This window comes from Hemiscyllium ocellatum, chromosome 23 (genome assembly GCF_020745735.1).
Source record: "Hemiscyllium ocellatum isolate sHemOce1 chromosome 23, sHemOce1.pat.X.cur, whole genome shotgun sequence".
Classification (NCBI taxonomy): Eukaryota; Metazoa; Chordata; class Chondrichthyes; order Orectolobiformes; family Hemiscylliidae; genus Hemiscyllium; species Hemiscyllium ocellatum.
The window spans coordinates 8,615,037-8,634,359 of record NC_083423.1 but is presented as its reverse complement, the minus strand read 5'-3'; the positions used below and the strand labels follow the sequence as shown (position 1 = coordinate 8,634,359).

General features: G+C 38.1%; 1 protein-coding gene across 3 annotated transcripts in view; it reads right to left on the bottom strand.

Moving 5' to 3' along the window:
- Nucleotides 1-819: 819 nt before the first annotated feature.
- taf3 (TAF3 RNA polymerase II, TATA box binding protein (TBP)-associated facto) overlaps nt 820-19,323 on the bottom strand; it is a 184,869-nt gene continuing 166,365 nt past the window's right edge. For 2 of the 3 annotated variants that reach the window (XM_060842639.1, XM_060842638.1), the window contains exons 4-6: nt 10,149-10,413; nt 3,700-3,806; nt 821-1,343 (exon numbers count right to left, since the gene is read on the bottom strand). In XM_060842639.1, the coding sequence (XP_060698622.1) occupies nt 1,229-1,343; nt 3,700-3,806; nt 10,149-10,413 (487 nt within the window). In that variant the 3' untranslated portion in view covers nt 821-1,228. Of the gene's footprint in view, nt 1,344-3,699; nt 3,807-10,148; nt 10,414-19,323 lie in introns of all 3 variants that reach the window. The other variant, XM_060842637.1, reaches the window with a different exon arrangement.

The following is a 19,323-nucleotide window of genomic DNA, read 5'->3' as shown; positions in this document are numbered from 1 at the left end:
GTTCATGTTCAAGCAATGCTTAATGTTAAAATCCCCACTCTGATTTTAAAGTTTGGTCTCATTCCTCCCTGTCTGTGTAACCTTCTCCAGCCCACAACCTTCTGAGGTATTCATGCTCCTTTGATTCTGGTGCGAGAGCATCCCAAATTTTATTCACTTTGCCATTGGTGGTTGCACCTTCAGCGGCTGTTCTTGAATTCCCTCCATAAACTTCGCGGAGTCTCTAGTTGTCTCTCCTCCTTCAAGATGCTGCCTCAAATCCACCTCACTTTGACTAAGCTTTTGGTCATCTGCTCTAACATCATTTCTAAATCAAAGTTAATGTTTTGGGTCCAGTGGCCATTCCTCAGAATCTTGCTGAGCTTTTCCAGTAATGTCTGTTTTTGTTTCTTTACCTGATGAATATGGCAGAGCCAGTGTAAACATTTTTAGCACAGAACTGAGTGGATATTGATGGAATTAGTGCATCCCAGGTCGTATAATATGATGCCCAGAACTGTACACAATACTCCAGCTGAGGTCTAACAAGTGTATTACACAAGTTCAACATCAACTCCTTTCTCTTGCACTTTATAAACTGCAATACTGATGAGGAATGTTTTTCGCTTTATTTTAAAGTTATTTATTTGATTTTTTTCCCCCTTGGAAGACCCTGGTGTACTTCAACTGAAGTTTTTCAGCTTTGACAGAAATATTTCCACATACAATCTGAAAAGTTGAAGGCCTGCCACAAACCATCATATTCCTTATTAATCAGTACAAATGGTCAAAGCAGCACCGTTTTTTAAAAAAAATGTAATTTATTCTCTTAATAAACTGTAGCAATCCATTATTTTGGTTATAATCACCATGCCACTGTTTGTTAAAGCAATGAGAGTTCTGAGCAGAGAAGATAAAATATATTACAAGCTTAACTATAAGGATGACAAGTCCATATAGAATGCAAAAAATGACTGTGATATATAATACAAACTTTCATTTTAAAAGTATACAATTAATTACACAAAAAGGCTAACAATGGGTTTAATTCTCTAGCCTTTTCTTGGAAATAGGTGGGATCTATAAGCAATTTTACATTTTCTGCATTGTATAAAGATAGTAAATCACGTCTCTCACTGCATTGGATTTTTTTTGTTTTTGTACAGTTCACTACCATTGTGGCCCATTCAAAAACTGAAAATAAAAAGGAAAAATCTATAAAAAAGAGGAACGTAGTTTGAAAGGCCTCTTAATGTGCTCGCGATTTCTTTCTCTTATGTTTCTTCTCCTTCTTCTTATTGATGCATTTTGGGCAAAACCATTGGACTTCATCTGGTGGTGCAGCAGAAATCCCAACACAAGGCCTGATAAAGTAAATATCCAGTGAGCTAAAGTTTCAAGAACTGAAAAATTCATGCTCATTTTTTTTTAGAAAGCACCAGCTGATCAACAAACATAAATATTAGGCGTATTGAAGAGTACGGCAGAAATTAACTTTAGTGTAGACCATTGTAATTCTCCTGAAGTACAGGTCAGAGTTTGCTGCGCTAGAACATTGAAAATTATCTTCTGTTGGGAAGATACCGCCTAACGCCCTTCCATTCAAAAATATTTGTTACAAAATTGCTCAAAGCACAAGCTAAAAATGGCATAGCAAGGGAAGCAACTAAGATACATGAATAGAACAATCAGCAGAATATCATCCTCAACTAAACAGATTTAAAGATTGTGAAATAAACTGTGAAAGGTATGCAAAGCAGGGTGAATTAAAAAGGTTGAATCTGGAGTCAAATTAGTAAGCAAAAGAGAGATAAAGGCAAAATGCTGGATTGAGAGAGGGGACACAGAAAACCAAAATTTTAAGTTTGACATTTGTAAAAGTTAAGAATTTAAACCCTGGAAAAATGAGACTCCAAATTTGTAATACTTATTTTTCAGTGTCACAGGAACTGACTATAAATCATTAATGTTTAATTGACAAAATGGTCATGTTAAGAGTTAACTTGCTGCACTGACTTTATTGAGCATATATGGACAAATAAAACATGTCTTTAAGAAAAAGGGATGCTCGGGTTAAAATGCTAATTTTGCAAAGCTAACTATGGAGCCATGCAATAGTGACAGTAACTTTGGGAGATTTACATTTAACCACAGATCCATTTGCCTGAAGTCGTTGAGACATATACCTTTACAAACAGTGATGTGCAAGTGCTTGTATTGGACTGGGGTGGACAAAGTCAGAAGTCATACATCAGGTTATAGTCCAACAGGTTTATTTGAAATCACCAGCTTTCGGAGTGACCACCTGATGAAGGAGCAGTTCTCAGAAACCTGATTTCAAATAAACCTTTTGGATTATAACCTGGTGTCAACTTCTGACTATATATATAAAACAGTGTGTCATTGCCTTATGTATACTTTTACTTGTGATAGGAAATTATGATTCAACAAACTGAAAGTAAATTGATAAAATCTTAAAATGTGTTGCATTTAAATGGTTGAACACCTGAGGCATTGCACAAGCAAGAAATGTGAAACTAACCAGATCATGCCTCTGGTGCCTTTAATATGAAGTGATGGATTATAGTCCCATTTAAACTCAAATGTTACGTGCCTTCGCGAAATTGTGCTTCATTAAGGTTAGAATTAGATTAGATTAGATTAAATTAGATTACTTAAAGTGTGGAAACAGGCCCTCCGGCCAACAAGTCTTCACCAATCCGCCGAAGCGCAACCCACCCTGACCCATTCTCCTACATTTACCACTTCACCTAACACTACGGGCAACTTAGCATGGCCAATTCACCTAACCTGCACATTTTTGGACTGTGGGAGGAAACCGGAGTGCCCGGAGGAAACCCACACAGACAAGGGGAGAATGTGCAAACCCGGGTCTCTGGCGTTGTGAGGCAGCAGTGCTAACCACTGTGCCACCGTGCTGCCCAGGTTGTATATTAATATATCCTAAAAGTCACAAAAAAACCTTCACTCGGGAAAGTCAAAAGGTATATTTATAAATGATGATAAAAGTAATGCAGAGAAATAAAGTGAAACCATATTTTAAGAGATTTATGAAAAATATTGTCAAAGGAAGATTGGGGACCATCAGAAGATGGTTAATACAAATGCAACCACTATGAAGCTGGCATCATGTATTGAATTTTTTTTGGGATGCATTTACATTGTCCTAATCCTTTCCTGCCTTTTCATTCATATCATGCTTCCTCCAAGTCTGCACTGGTGGAGAGAGCAGGCAATTTTTCCCTGGATCTTTCTAAGGGACTTCTGGACGCAATCATCAGAAGGTTCACAATAATAGAGGTGTTGTGCAACTTGGTTTCAAGATTCTTTCTGTCTATACATCTTTGATTTTTTCAGGTGAAGAAACAGTTGCCTTCCCCTCAACACGTTGCACAGTGCAAACTGTAAACACAAACTGCTATCCAAATAATGTAAGGGGAGTACATCAGTGCTCTGGTGTAATTGGTCAGTCATTGCCATATTTTAAAAATGCACTGAAAGCAAATATAAGGAGGACTGTTGCTTCAACTTTGACATGTCTCACTCTTAGATTATAAGATTTACTGTAATTATTCAGTATAAATACACACTGTCTTATGTTGCTTGTGTTTGGATGGAGCACAATGGGTTTACAGTCACCACTCATTATTTCAACTGTTTCACAGATATTCAAGAAATTAAAGGCAAAAGATCCCTTACCAATGGTACCAGTCATCACAGTCATCACAGCCAATCATTGGGCTGCCATCATCTGGCTTGTTGCAACCAGGACAGATCCAAATTTGATTTCCCCATTCATCTCGGATCTGAGAGGGGCAAGGAAGAAGCAAAGACAACATTGTTTTGAGATAATTGTCTAACAATTAAAATAGATAATTTTGGTATCAAATTTGCCATTCACACCTTGCACATAATAAGTACAATCTTTGATCCCAGTTTCACAGAGTTTCAAAAAAAAAGAAGAAACTACATAATTGGGAGTTTGTCGGTATGGGAGGTACTCCATAAGGGAATTTGATGTGGTCATGAAAACATAGGTCCGTTTAATAATGAAATAAATAGTTCCTAAACTAAACTCATATTAGGAATGAAGGGGAAAGAAAAACTTTCAAAGTTCCTGTGCATGATCACTATCAGTGTACGTCTGATAGGAGCTAAACAGAATGATGACTTGAGAAACATGGTCAGCAGCAGTCAATATAAATAGGGGGGAGTGTCCAAATACAAATGGTAATGCCATTTTTAGAATATTGCATACAATTCTGGTCACTCTGGAACAACGATGCTGTTAAACTGGAAAGGGTGCAGAAAAAAATTACAACACTGTTGCCAGGACTTGAGGGTTTGAGTTAAAAAGAGAGGCTGGATAGGCTGGGATTTGTTTTACCTGGAGGCTGAGGAGTGACCTTATAGAGGTTTATAAAATCATGAGGAGCATAGATAAGGTGAATAAGCCAAGGTCTTAAGGAGAGAGGGTAAAGATTTAAAATGGATCGGAGGGGAAATATTTTCACAGAGGTTCGTGCATGCATGGAATGAGTTGCCAGAGGAAGTGGTAGTGGCAGCTACAATTACAACATTTAAAAGACATTTTGATGAGGACATGAATAGGAAAGGTTTAGAAGGATAATGGGCCATTGCAGGAAAATGGGTCTAATTCAATTTAGGATACCTGGTCAGCATGGATCATTTGGACAAAAAGATCTGTTCTGTACTGTATAACTCTATGACTTTGTAATTCAGCACTATCAACTGAAGAGGTCAAAAAAGCTTGGGCTGGGAATAGCTAAGCAAACAGAATTCATTCAGGTAGCTCAAAATTTAAATGTGAGTTCACTGGTATTGCAGAGCCCTCGGCAACCAAATGAATTACTGTTAGGCTATTAAATTAACAGCAACGGCAGCATTTTAGTGTCCTTCCATCTACTCAAGCAGTGCAGCATCCCATAGAGATGGAATCTACCTATGGAAATAGTAGAGAGAAATTTATTACCTGGAGCTCATGGAACAAAGATACCGAGTCTCCTCGGCTGCTCTGATACAAGTATGACACCTGCACATTGGCTCACATAACTGTAATAATTCTTCCTAAGTGTTGTAATTTCAGTTAGGTTGGGTACTAGCTTCTTGCTAACATGGATTCTTCTGATATGTCTCATGTCCTATCTGAAGCCAATGAGCATGAATCGCCACAATGACATTAATACAATTTCTCTCGTGTTATCATTATGTGCTTTCATAACTTTTTATGTCTGCTGCACTTTTGTAACTGCAACTGGAATAAATTTACTAAAAATGTACATATAATACCTGTTGGAAAATAGGATTATTATTTCCAATGCAACGCACCCTGAAATAATGGGCTTATATGCAGGTAATTTTAGATTTGGCCACACCACCTAATTTTCTCCCTCCTCTTTTAAAAGCATCGATTCAGATTAAAGGGATCCCTGTTCAGATTTTAAACCTTGATCGGTTATTCCAATGAAAGCATGTTAACTGACAGGACCTAGTCTCCACCTCTTCACGCAGATATTTTAAAAATGCTGCATGGGGAATCCAAACGCAGCAAGCTCTAGACATTCCTTTTTGGTCGTTCAAATTAACTAAACTCACTTTAAAAACGGGCAGAATTAAAATTCAGGCTGCTTGAAAGTAAGTGGAAGGCGTGCAGTGACCAAAAGTCTTGCGTGAATTTGCCAAGTGAAGTGTCATATATTTAGTCCCTTGGTTGGTACTCATCCAGCAGGAATGGACTGAATTCTGATGAATTAACAAGTGAAAGAATCCTGTGTTACACTGAAGCATAAAAGATAGGAGCAGGAGGCCATTCAGTCCTTCGAGCCTGTTCTGCCATTCAATATGATCATGGCTGATCATCCAACTCTTGTTTCAGTTCCGCTTTTAGTCCCTTTAGCTCCAAGAACTATATCTAACTAATTTGTGAAAGTATTCAATGTTTTGGTCACAACTGCTTTTTATAGTAGACAGGCAGGAGGCTGAAAGAACAAAGCCAGGCAGCATCAGGTGGTGGAGAAGTTGACTTTTCGGATGTAACCCGCCTTCTCTACCACCTGATGCTGCCTGGCTTGCTGTGTTCTTCCAGCCTCTTACCTGTCTACTTTGGATTCCAGCATCTGCAGTTTTTTTTTGTCTCAACTGTTTTCAATGGTAGCGAATTCCACTGGGCTCACCAGTCTCTGGGCAAAGAAATGTCTCCTCATTTCAGTCCAAATGGCCCAACCCAAAGCTTTAGACTGTGTCCCCTAATTCTGGACTCCCTGGTCATCAGGAAAATCCTTCCTCCATTTATCCTGACGAGACATGTTAGAATTTTATAAATTTTGGTAAGATTCCCCTCATTCTTTTAAACACCAGTGAATCGAGTCCGAACCCGATCCAGTCTGCCTTCATGTCAGTTTCATTATCACAGAAATGAGTCTGCTAACCCTTTGTTGTACTTCCTCCATAGCAAAACAACCTTCCTCAGATAAGGAGACTGAAACTGCACACAAAATTCAAGCTGTAGTCTCACCAAGGCCCTATACAATTGCAGCGAGACATACCGGTACGCAAATCCACTGATGGCCAACAAAACATTTGCTTTCTTCGCTGCCTGCTGCACTGACATGCTTACCTTCAGTGACTGGTGTACAAGGACACCCAGGTCACGTTGCATCTTCCCCTTTCTCAATCTATGCCATTCAGATGATCAACTACCTTCCTGTTATCCAAGGAGGAGAGCTTCATATTTATGTACATTATATTGCATCTAACATGCATTTGCCAACTTACTCAACTTGTCCAAATCACACTGAAGCACCTCTGCGTCCTCCTCACAGATCACCTTCCCATCCAGCTTTTGTGCCATCTGAGAGTTGGGAAACATTACATTTCATTCCCTCAGCTAAATCATTAATTATATATTGTGAATAGCTGAGGTCCAGGCACTGATCCCTGCTGTACCCTAATAGTCACTGCCTGCTTCTTGGAAAAATCTAGTGTTTAATGCATTTTATGCTTGCTTTTTCTATACCTTTGAACAATGATCAATACAAAATGATTTCACATACTACAATAGAGTGCTTGCATGCAACAGATGAGCAAGTGACTCCAGGCTCAGTTTGTGAAATATTGAGATATGATCAGAGAACACAGCATTTACATTACAGTGTTTCATTGTGACATTTGCTTTGCTCACCCCGCCATGCCACTGTTTACACACTCCAGGAACACACGGCTGCTAAAGGCGTTCAGAGACATGCTTTTACAGGCCAACTGAATAAGTTTACATCATGTATGTCACAGAGCTTAATGCTAGATATGATAACTTCAGAACATACTTTACAGAGGAAATAAGGTTTCAAATAAGAAAACGGTGGTTAAATGGACACAGTTCTTAAAATTGGTCTTTTGAGTTTGTTATTTCATTACCAACCAGCTGTAAACCATGATGCATTTCACGTTGTTTCATACATTACACCCACCACTAACGTAAGTACTTTGAGAAGCAGGAAACATGTATATAAAAGATAAAGTACAAATGCAGAAGCACCGTTTATACTTTGCCGAGAAATGCATATACTTGTGGTTCTTACATCGCACAATCAAAGCACTGAACAAGCTTACTTAGCAGATTTAATATGGGAGGCAGGTGAACAGTGTAGGAGGGTGTAACCATTTCCTTCCCTGGTTCTACATACACAATGATAGACTCTCTCGTGCAAGACGACAAAATTTACTGCAGAAAACAAATTCATGAGTTAACATATTAATTCTCTATACAATCAACTGTGGCATTCAAGATTGCAAAATGATGGATGGGTCTCTAAGGGCTGATCTCATTAGTTTACTCAATTTGTATCAAACATTTTGTTGTGGAAAAGAGGGCCAGACCTTGTACAAAGACAAAGGACACCAGCAGTTGGACTGTAATTGGGTACCACAACTTTACAGAGAAAGAGTCAGCTGGGAAGAGCTAAAATACATAAAGAAAAGAAACAGTTCTGAACAAAGAATTAAGTTACTTAAGGCCCAGGCACCATCACATATGGCAACTCTAAAGGGCAAGGGAGAAAAGATCTCACTCCTTAAAAAAGCTCTCAATTAATCATTGTGTCCTTTCTAATGACATAATCTTTCCCTTTTTTCCTAAAATGCCTCACCATGAATTGCCACACATCCCTGCACCAACCTTACTACTTCTTACCATTCTTTTTTGAAACCATTTAATAAGCTTCTACCTTGCCTGAAGCACTGAATATGCCCTTGTCAAAGTCACCAATAAGATCTGTTGGTGATTGCTTTTATACTATCCTCCCATACTACTTCTACTGCTCTATTGTGTTTGCCACAGTTAGTTATTTTCTCTTAGTTGGTAACCGATATGGCATTGCCCTTCCATGACTCCTTACCAACGTATCCCAGGATAAAATCTTACCTTCCTGACTCTATATTGTCAGTGCTGCACGTTTTGATTTGTTTCTTTCTTTCCCTGTGTTCTGCTTCTGAATCATACACATATCACATGTCCTAACGATTCTATTCTTGACCACTTCATCATTATATTATTGAGCAGGCATCAAGACCTCGTTGAGCAAGAAGTTCTGCCGATTCAACTTCTGCAAAATCAGAAATCATTATGTTTTACTCCAAGCCAGAACTCTCGACCTTAGAAACAAAATTCCTCTCAAACTTTGACAGTTCCTACACAGTAAGTCAGGAGCTGCAACACATCATGGTCCCATTCAGGTATGTGTGGAAACGTTAAACCTCCACATCCTTGTCTCTTAGGTTGTGTCGCAGAATCTTTAACTCCATCTCATTCTTTCATCAATTTATTTGTCACCTTGATTCCGCTGTTCCAATAATCCTCTTCCTGGATCCTACAACTTCAGAGCTGTACAAATTGCAACTTGTCAAAATGGCCACAGTCTGCCTTTCCTCTGACACTAACTCCCACTCCCTAATATATTTGTGCTTGCCCTTCTTCAATGGCTACATTCCAGTTTCAAAAGTCTTATATTTATTGTTCAAATCACAGATACCTTTTCTCTTCCCTACCTCAGCTACTTCATTTTGCCATATGTTTCTGTATCCATCCTTCTTTGCATTTCTCTTCCTTGTTTTCCTATCTTGGTCAATATTCTAGAACATTCAACCTAAGCCTTTCTGTCATTTATTACTTTCTTCTCCTTCAAAGCACTCCTCAAATCTTTTTCCTTCATTCCTTGGTGTAAAAAAGTTCTTTGAAAATTTTTATATCAAAATCTTTATGCAAATTATGTTTTTGATTGTGCAAATATTGTTTGTAGTTATAGAAAAGGTTGGTTAAATTTATTTCAGTCTCAGCACAGTATACTTAATTTCAACTTAATTCAATCATATTATTAATTAAGTAACCATGTGGATATATTATTTATGGATGAAAAATTTAAGATTGTAATCAGGACTTAAGACTGAACAAGTTCTTTTTAAGAGATCACAATGTTTAAGATAGTTTCATTTGATGGCAGAGCAAGGAAACCTTTTGAATTCTTCCAGATTTTCTGCAGTAAAGCCATAGGTCACATTTAAATAAATAGCAAATCTCCTCTCAAGGCTTAGTTGATTACTTAATTGCTCCGCACGAAACAAAGTCATTCAGGCTAGACTGATGCCCAGACTGTTATGTTTTGTCGACTTTAGCAGGGACAAACGTACAGGTGCTTCAGCTGACTTCAGACTAGAGCAGGGTAAGACTTTTCAGGATTCCTGTTCTGGACTGAAACATAGTTTTAATGGTGAAACAAAGAGTTGGTGAGTACAGGGTGGAGCTCAGTTGCAGTGTGTTCCATCGTAAATACTTTGCTACAGTCACACATGAGAAATGACAAGATATTAAGGAGCCCCATGAAGTTGTACCACAGAACAGGATGTGAGATGATGAGAAGTGAAAATAAGCTCTTTAACACAATTTTTTTCTTCAAGGAACTCGAAAGTTAACATAATGTTGCAGAACAAGGACAATTTTAATCTATACAGTTCCAATGCAATAAGTTGTTTTGTCTGTAATTCCTTTGATTGTTTAAGATTTTGTCAACTTGAGAATACTTTTAAAAAGTAGATATTTTGAAAAATATGAATTTAATTTCTGAAGTGCTACTCACCACGTAAGTACTGACCGTCTCTGTAACTACACTTCTGACTGGTGTCTTTGAGGCTCCTGCTCCAGAGCCTGAAACTGCAGGAGATATAACAGGAAGAGTAGGAGCTGGTGATGGAACTGCTGTGGGTACAGGAAGAGACGTTGGTGTAACTGGTGGGGCTATATGAATTGGAGTTGGCGCTGGAGATGGTGGTGGTGGAGTCTTTGGGTGCCCCGCAGGAGGCGATGGCTTTGCCTCTGTGACTGGGACTACCTTGCTGATGACACTGAAAGAGCAAATAAAAAAGACAAGTTATTGCATCATAGCCACCAAATGCTTATTTCACTGTGAATTAGTTATAAGGAGATGGTTGGTCTCACTTCTCATTAATTCTCATACTTGGAAAAGACATTTAATTAAGCTGCTAAAATTCATTTTGATGTCACTTATGCAAATCATGTAGAGAAAATTATTTAGTTTGGACCAGGCTGAAGTCTCAAGTGGTCCCTGTGAAAATATTTTCAATTACTACCCATGAATGTGGCACTGAACCAAACAAACCAGAAAAGCTCCAAATTCAATACTGGTGCTGCGTTGAACCAGCTAATATCAATCAGAAGCAGGAATGGAAACATAAGTGGACAGGGTTAAGCTTTGGCCAAGGACGGAAGAAAAATATAGCTGGATTTCTCATCAAACCGCTATCCCATGACAGTTGTTGAAATTGTTGGTGTCTGCGTAGGATTGTCTCAGGTTGTAGTTTCCCCTTTCTACGACTCTTACCACCCTCCTTCAGATTTTCTGGAAAAGGTGTTCTGTTATTAATATCCAAATGTTGGAGACATGGCACATCCAAACATTAATCTTTAGGACAGGAGGAAGAACAGGGGAGACAGTACAAGGACATTTATGTTGAATTTTAATATGAATGAGAATAATATTGCTATTACTAATACTCACTACAGATAACATCTTGGATTCCTTACAAGTTAGCAACTAGGAATAAGATAAATTTAAAAGGAAAGTCTATTTAGTTATACATGCAAATAAGAATAATTAAATGGCCAAACTTCAAGCAGTCTAACCCAGGAAACCCGTATTTCTCTTTGATCTACCAGAATATTAATTATGCAAACATTTATCTTTTAAAAATGATGAACATGCTTAAGAATTTGTTTTTGCACTTCAAATTAAAAGCTATGTTTAAAGCTAAAACAAACCTAACCAGTCAAAGTTGCATATGTATTCCACAAACTGCACATCATTGAGATTTTACACCTTGTTGAATACCTATATTTTAAAAGAATTATTTGGATAAAGTACTCCAGTAATTTCAAATTCTAATGTCTTGAGTTGCATTAGGGTTAAATTCCATTAATACTGGGCCATTAGCAATCTTCATTATTTTCCATGGAACCATGATAGAGTTTATCCTTAACTCCTCCACTGTCATGGACAAATTCACTGCCCTAGATGCCAGAAGTGTGTGGGTATGACTATACTTGAAGGTGGTTTCTGACTCAAAAATTAATTGGGTCACACTGCCCAAATCAATACAATTAAGCCATATTTTCATCCAATAATAATTCTGAATAGTTGCAATAAGGAAAGTGTTGGAAAAGACCTCTGCAAAATCTTTGAAACACCGTAACTGTTTCACGTATTTAAGTTGCCACTGACTGTTGTTACAGTGACAGAAGAAAGCATGTATTTAGATGTGCACTTGCAATGCCAAAGCATACAATGTAATGGGACAAGAGCTGGAAAATCAGATTAGAATAGTTAGGTGCTTATTTTTGACTGGCACAGACTTGATGGACCGAAGGGCCCTTTTCTGTGCTGTAGACTTTGAATGGCTCTATGAATATGTCTCTAAAACAGTGAAAATTTGCAGACTTCAAACATGGAAGAAAATAAGCAAATGTAAAATTAAAACTAACAAAAAAAGAGATCAGGTAAGAGAACAGGAGATCTGAAGGATGCCTTTTCAGCCATTTGCAAATTTTTATTACTCAGTTAGGTTATGTATAGTCTGTATCTTAATTGCAGCTACCAGACGTGGTTCCATGCCTCTTAATAGAAAGCAAGAAATGAGCTAATTTAGATGTTGTTAATTTGCAATATCATGGTATCATTACTGGCTAGGTGAGAACGCAGGCTACAAGATCAACCTCAGATGATGCAAGAATTGTTGGCATTATTCTGCACCGCACTCTAGATGACGAACCTATTGAGCCAACTAACTCAGCCCTTAAATAGAAGTTAATAAATTGAGAATGTATTTTATTTTCCTATTTTTGACAAAGCCTACAAGGTAAAGCAAATGATGACTGACGGACATGAAAGGTAGTGTGCGTGTATGAGATAAAATCTATCATACTATTTTAGTTTGCAGTAGGTACTTGAGTGATTAGCTAGAGCAGTCCCAATGTGCAGTTTAAGAATAGATATTTAACATTAAAAATGAAAAACCTTTCAAGGTCAATCATACACAATCAAGAATCTAAGTGGAAGGAATGAAAGATAATGAATATCTTTTATATTTGATTAAGAATAGCTAATTACAAGTTTTCATAATTCTTTCTGAATGCAATATTTTCAGATGAAATTCTGTGGTGTGCCATTCATTTTCTTGTACAATGCTCTTGAATTTTATTTTATGCACCACACATTGGCAAACTATCTGCACCAGGCACAAGAATGTCTCCAGGGAGACATCCGTATGAAAGGCCATGTCAAGCACCACTTAAGTACTATCAAAAATTATTTGAAGTAATTAAGCAAAGGAGTTTAAGAAGCTACATTTGTTTTGCATATAGGAATTCATACAGTTTCCACCTACGTACTAAATATCGCTTATGCAAGTTGGAAAATTAACCATTTCTTCCAGCTCTCGGTGCCAAGAAACTCTTGCCTGCATCAACCAAACCTGCAAAGATATAACTCCATGATGAAAGAAAACATACTATTGGTCTAGCTTCAGCGCTCTTACACTTGGTACATATGTTTCTGCTTGTAAATCTTGTTGCAATCTGCTGCAGTTAAGCAAAATGATTGTCATTATATATTCATCATGCAACTTGCATATAAAATGCGCACAAATATTTTGTGCTGTTAAAGATGCTATATAAATGCAAGTTGCCAAATGAAATGTGACCAGCAATTTACAGTGTAGCTGAAACAACATAATGTCTATGACTGACTAACCTTGAAGGCTAAATTACACCTAAACATAGCAATTATTAAAGAAGGCAGCAAACAACGTGACCTTTCCATAACATAATGTTCTGACTGTGGAAATAGGCACACAGGAAACTAAAGAGAAAAACAAAATTGATGTGGGTGGAATTAGATAACGACAGTCAGATTTTCACAGGTATTGGAAAGAGTGCTTGAGGTTTTTATAATCTTGCAGCATTTAATCCTTAACTATTTCATCTTAAACTGAAAATAATGTTGTGTATTGATTTATTAATAGTCAAGCTATGTCCTCAAATTTAAGATGGGATAGTCAAGGTAGATGTAGAGGCAAAAAGTGTATTAAAATAAAATTCACGATCATTGCAGTTGTTGCTTATTCGTTAAGATTTATTATTTTCACAAACAAATATTTGGTTGTAGCTGGATAAAATTACAGTGCTTCAGCACACCTAGAAAAATTTTAAAAAGTTGGGTAAATAAAAGTCTGGAGCCCCAATTCCTTTATTTGTGGCTACAGTTAATCAGAACGTTAGGAAAGCACAATGCAGAAGCTGGGTGCATGTCGAGTGTTTCTCTAGAGATACAGAAGGATGAATCAGTTTCATAATCATCTCTGAGAATACAAATGGTGAGTTACCCAATCCGTGCTTGAATTGGGAAACTGTGCAACATTTGGAAAACATATACAGGGAAAGAAAATGGGAAGGGAAAACAAAAGGGCAGCAATGGATATTGCATATTAAGTTAAGGAACTTTACAGCATAGCCTGTACTTGCTGAGTGGCAAATACTTACCCCCAATTTGTAGTCTGGCATACATACTTTTGCTTCTAACTACTATACAGGTATTACTATACAGGTATATCACTTTCCGGAAGTGAATTATTTTCTATTTTCTTTTTCAGGAGTGAGAGATTTTAGTTATGGGGATAGGTTAGAGAAGTTGAGGTTGTTCTCCTGCAAGATAAAGATTAGATTAGATTAGATTTACAGTGTGGAAACAGGCCCTTCGGCCCAACAAGTCCACACCGACCCGCCGAAGCGAAACCCACCCATACCCCTACATTACCCCTTACCTAACACTACGGGCAATTTAGCATGGCCAATTCACCTGACCCGCACATCTTTGGACTGTGGGAGGAAACCGGAGCACCCGGAGGAAACCCACGCAGACACGGGGAGAACGTGCAAACTCCACACAGTCAGTCGCCTGAGTCGGGAATTGAACCCGGGTCTTCAGGCGCTGTGAGGCAGCAGTGCTAACCACTGTGCCACCGTGCCGCCCATAAAGTGAGAAAGTTGAGAGAATAGGTAGAAACATTCAAACTATGAGGGGTTCAGACAGAAAGTAACTACTCCCATTCGTGGAAGGGCAAAGAGAGGAAATTGATTTATGATATACAACAAAACAAAGGCAACACGATGAAAACCTTCTCTTTCCAGGATTTGGAGGTGCTGGTGTTCTCTAACTATTTGCTCTACTCAGTGAACAATTAGGATTTGGAGCACATGACCTCAGAGGGTAGTGCAGGTAAATTCAACCGTGACTTTGAAAAGGGTTTGGATAATTATTAGAAGAGAAACAACTTGTAGGGTTACGGAGAAAAGGCAAGAGAGTGAGACATAGTTGCACGGACATTATAGGCTGAATGGCACTATCAGTATCACCAGGGCCAACATGGTGGCTCAGTGGTTAGCACTGTTGCCTCATGGCGCCAGGGACCTGGGTTTGATTCAACTCTCAGGCGACTGTCTGTGTGGAGTCTGCACGTTCTCCCTGTGTCTGCGTGGGTTTCCACCAGGTGCTCCAGTTTCTTCCCACAATTCAAGGGTGAATTGGCCATGCTAATTTACCTGTAGTGTTCAGAAATGTGTAGGTTAGGTGGGTTAGCCATAGAAAATGCAGGGTTACAGGAATGGGTCTGGGTGGGTTGTGCTTTGGAGGATCATCGTGGACTTGTTGGGCCAAATGTCCTGTTTCCACATTGTCCGGATTCTATAAAAAAAACCATAGCCATTCTATGACATCATCAGACCTGCTTTTTCTGTTTCCTTTACTCCTTTCCTGCACAAATTCACCTTTCTCTTTGATATGTTCGATTCTTATTTTCACTCTCTTTAATTTTTAATCTTCCAAGACAAGTCTTGTCACTCGATTTTATGAAGCTTACAAGTTCTAACAGTGTAACATATATTTGCACAATGATTTATTATTAAAGCCAAGTGATGAATTAGAGCATTATTGACACTGACTCAATAGCATGCAATGTCACAATTCCTAAATTGCTGATTTTTGAAGTAAAAATAAGCAAGGTATGTTTTTGAACAATAATAAAAATAAATCTAAAGATGGATAGCAGATAGTATAATTTACTGTAACCAATATAACTCACTCAAGAACTGGGTATTCTTCCTTCCCTCAACATAATTTCTGAAATTTAGCTCAAACTGATGGAATAAGAATCTTCTGCTTTTTTAGGGATAAGGAACCTATGTAACATGAGTTCTGATGGCTCAATTCAATTCAAAGCAACTTTTTATTCAGCACTAACCTGGCATTTCATTCAAGAGGGATACAAGTTGACTGCTATGAAATATTATTACACTGGTCATTAGTCGGGAAATGAAGATTTGTTACATTGGTACAATAGAAGGAACTCTATGACACTGCAGTAAGTAATATTGTAGGGTAATGTGGATGGAAGCATGATTTGCAACTTGTATTGATTCAAGGATGATCCATTCACTACATTCACACATCGTGAATGAGAGCAAAATTCACAAGGAATTGAAAAAAACTGTGAAGCTGATTAAATAGACAAAAGATTAAAACTAATCCAACACAATGCTCTTTGGTTGCAAACTCTACTTGTCAAGGATGTAATGGTTCTTGCATTGTTTAACAATTAATAACCATTAACTTGAACTAATCATGAACTCAAAATATCGTATGGGAAGGGGGGGGGGGGGGTGGAATCATTCCCTCTAATAACCATTTGCCAGACAGAAGTGAAATATTCTGAGTCACACTTGTATGTGGGAAAGTAAAGTTCATAAAAATGCTCTCATCCCTGCTAAAATGACTTTAAATAGCTGAACAGTTTAATCAGTGAGAAATGGGACATACACAAAGGCAGGAGGTTATTAGGCTTGCACTTAAAAGGGATTTTTAAAACATTATCTAATGCAGCACTTCCTTCCTAAAGTAATAGTTGGAAAAAGGCATGCAGGATAGTTGCAGATGTCTAGTGAACTCAAAGCTGCAGTCTGGGAATTGTCGCTCAGCTTCTAACCAAATTAGTGCTACAATCAATTAAATATAAACGAGCAACATAATTCTGCATTTACACTGAAATCTTAACTTCTATCAAAGATGCATTATCCAAAGGAGTGCAGTAACCAAGACAAACAACAATTAAATACAGTTTCTGCAGGCTGAAATCATTTGGGTTCATTGACTCCAGTGCAACCATATCTTTTTATCACACATGATTGATACCAATATCCACATTCTAATGTGATTACACGCTATCACAAAAAACCTTGCACAAAACACTTGCAACATGACATGGCAGTTTATATGATAAGGAACTTCAAAACAGAAAATTAGAACAACCAAATTCCAGTACAAGGCTATGGAACCTGACAAAAGTCTCTTATTAAAATGCAATGTGAAGCCAAATTAAAATTGCACTTAAGCATGATCTATTCAGTAGAATGTCATGGAGTAAAAGATAAAAGTAGAACCCAACTGAGATCCATAATAATTTATCAATTACCAATTGGGAAAGCTTTATAAATTAGACAGTGAAATTGATAGATTGTAAAAAGATTCCTGACCTATTAACATTTTATAAAAGAATCCATTTGGGGATTACGAGATGCCTCAGTGCCTCTCAATCAAGCAGAGAGAAGAAGCATCTACAATTCCTACTCTAGATCGCTACAGTTTGAGTGGTTCTAGGAAAAGTAGCACATTTATTGATGCCAAGATGGGTTTGACTTCTGCTTCAATTGCGCTCAGATCACAAACTAATAATTGTTAACCGCCAGCTGTGTGATACACTCTGTGACCAAATAACCTGTTGATATTCACTAATTATTTGAGTTCAGACATCAAACATGGCATCTGGGAAAGGTACCAGAGGGCAGCCATGGGTTGTGGGATTGCTGTCTTGAGTCAGTACAATCGCAAGAGTAGTGGGGAAAATTGGGACCAGATGGAAATTGCTAAAAGCAAAAAGGAAGCTGCTGCTGGTCAGAATTTTAAATGATTGCTGTTAATCATTTCTATTGGGGAATTTGCTTTAAGCAGAATAATAAAGCACAATTTGTAATTACCCTTGCTAATATATTGTCTGACATATTTGTGGTTTAGAACATGAACTACATTTACTTAACATTTCTAAGTAAATGCATTTGTTGAAAGGGCAGAGCACGTATTTCTGGGAGACAGGATGTAAACTTCTGAGGTTTCAATGGCAAGTCAACAACAGCAGTAGTGGTAATTCTGTAGGTTAAAGACAGAAAAAAGACTTTAGATTCCAACACAGGTAGGATAAGGAGGAGACCCAAAAAGTCATTCATATTGAATACTGAGGAGAAGTCATGGAGGCGTGGCATACATGTTATCATCACATAGACTGTCACTGCTGACTTTGAAAGGGGCGGTTTTGTTGCTTCAGGTGAGATGATAAATTTGACTAGAAGGACGGAATGGTTAAAACGGCACAGAGTGAGGTGTTGATAGCAATGAGTGAGGAATAGAAGGTTAGAGGAGGAGGAGGTTAAAGATGGTTTAATAGTTGGAAATTAGAAAAAAGCCCAGGCTTTTAAAGAATGCATCAAGTACAGTTATATATGAAAGGGCAGAACATTAATATCTTCCTTTTCCTGAGCAATAATGTTGCTGAGCAGAGAACTGAGGAATGGCAATCATATGAAGAATAATATTTGAGGGTCTGTAGACAGATTGCAGAAAATTGTTCATGGAGAGATCAGCAGCAGTGCCACAGCTTGCCTCCTTTCTCAAAAAGGATAAAACCCAACTTGTTCGCAATGTGGGAATTACAGTTACTATGGAAAGTAGCAAGAGGTTGTGAAAAGATCATTGTGATCATCAAACGAATTCATTCCTCAGACTAAATGCAGCACACTACATCATATTAGTGCAGTGCCAATTAAGTAGGCTGCTTTGTTCTTAATAGTGTCAATTTCCTTGAACACAGTTGGAGCTGCACTCATCCAGTCAAGTGAGGAACAATCCATTACATTCCTGACTTGCCCCTTTTACATGGTGATAGGCTTTGGGGAATCGGCAGATGAGTTACTCGCTGCAGGATTCCTATCTCCTGATTTGTTGTTGTAACCACAACATTTACGTGGCGAGTGCTGCTGAGTTCAGTTTCTGGTCAATAGAAATTTCCAAGATGTTGATAGCATGGGATCCAGTGATGCTAATTCCATTGACTGTTAAGGAGTGGTGCTTTGATTTCTCTCTTGTTGAAGTTGGCAATTTTCTGGCACGATGTGACAGGAATATTATTTGCCAGTTTTCAGCCCAAACAGGATACTGTCCAGGTTTTGCTGAATCAGGTAATGAATTCAGTATCTGAGGAGTCACAAATGGTGCTGAACATTGTGCAACCAATGAACAACCCCACTTCTTAACTTTTCATCGAGGGATGGTCATCAAAGCAGCAGCTGAATATGGTTGGGCAAAAGACACTCTTAAGGAATTCCTGCAGAGATATCCTGGGGCTGAGCTGAAGGCCTCTAATAACCACAACCATCTGCTTTTGTGTCGGATCGGACCCTAACCAACTGAAAGTTTTCCTTCCAATTTCCATCAACTCCACTTTCACTAGATTCCTTGATGTCACACTACTTCAAAAGCGGTATTGATGTCAAGGGCTATCACTCTCACCTCACCTCTGAAATTCAGCTTTGTCCATGTTTGAACCAAGGCTGTACTGAGGTCAGGTGCTATGTGGCCC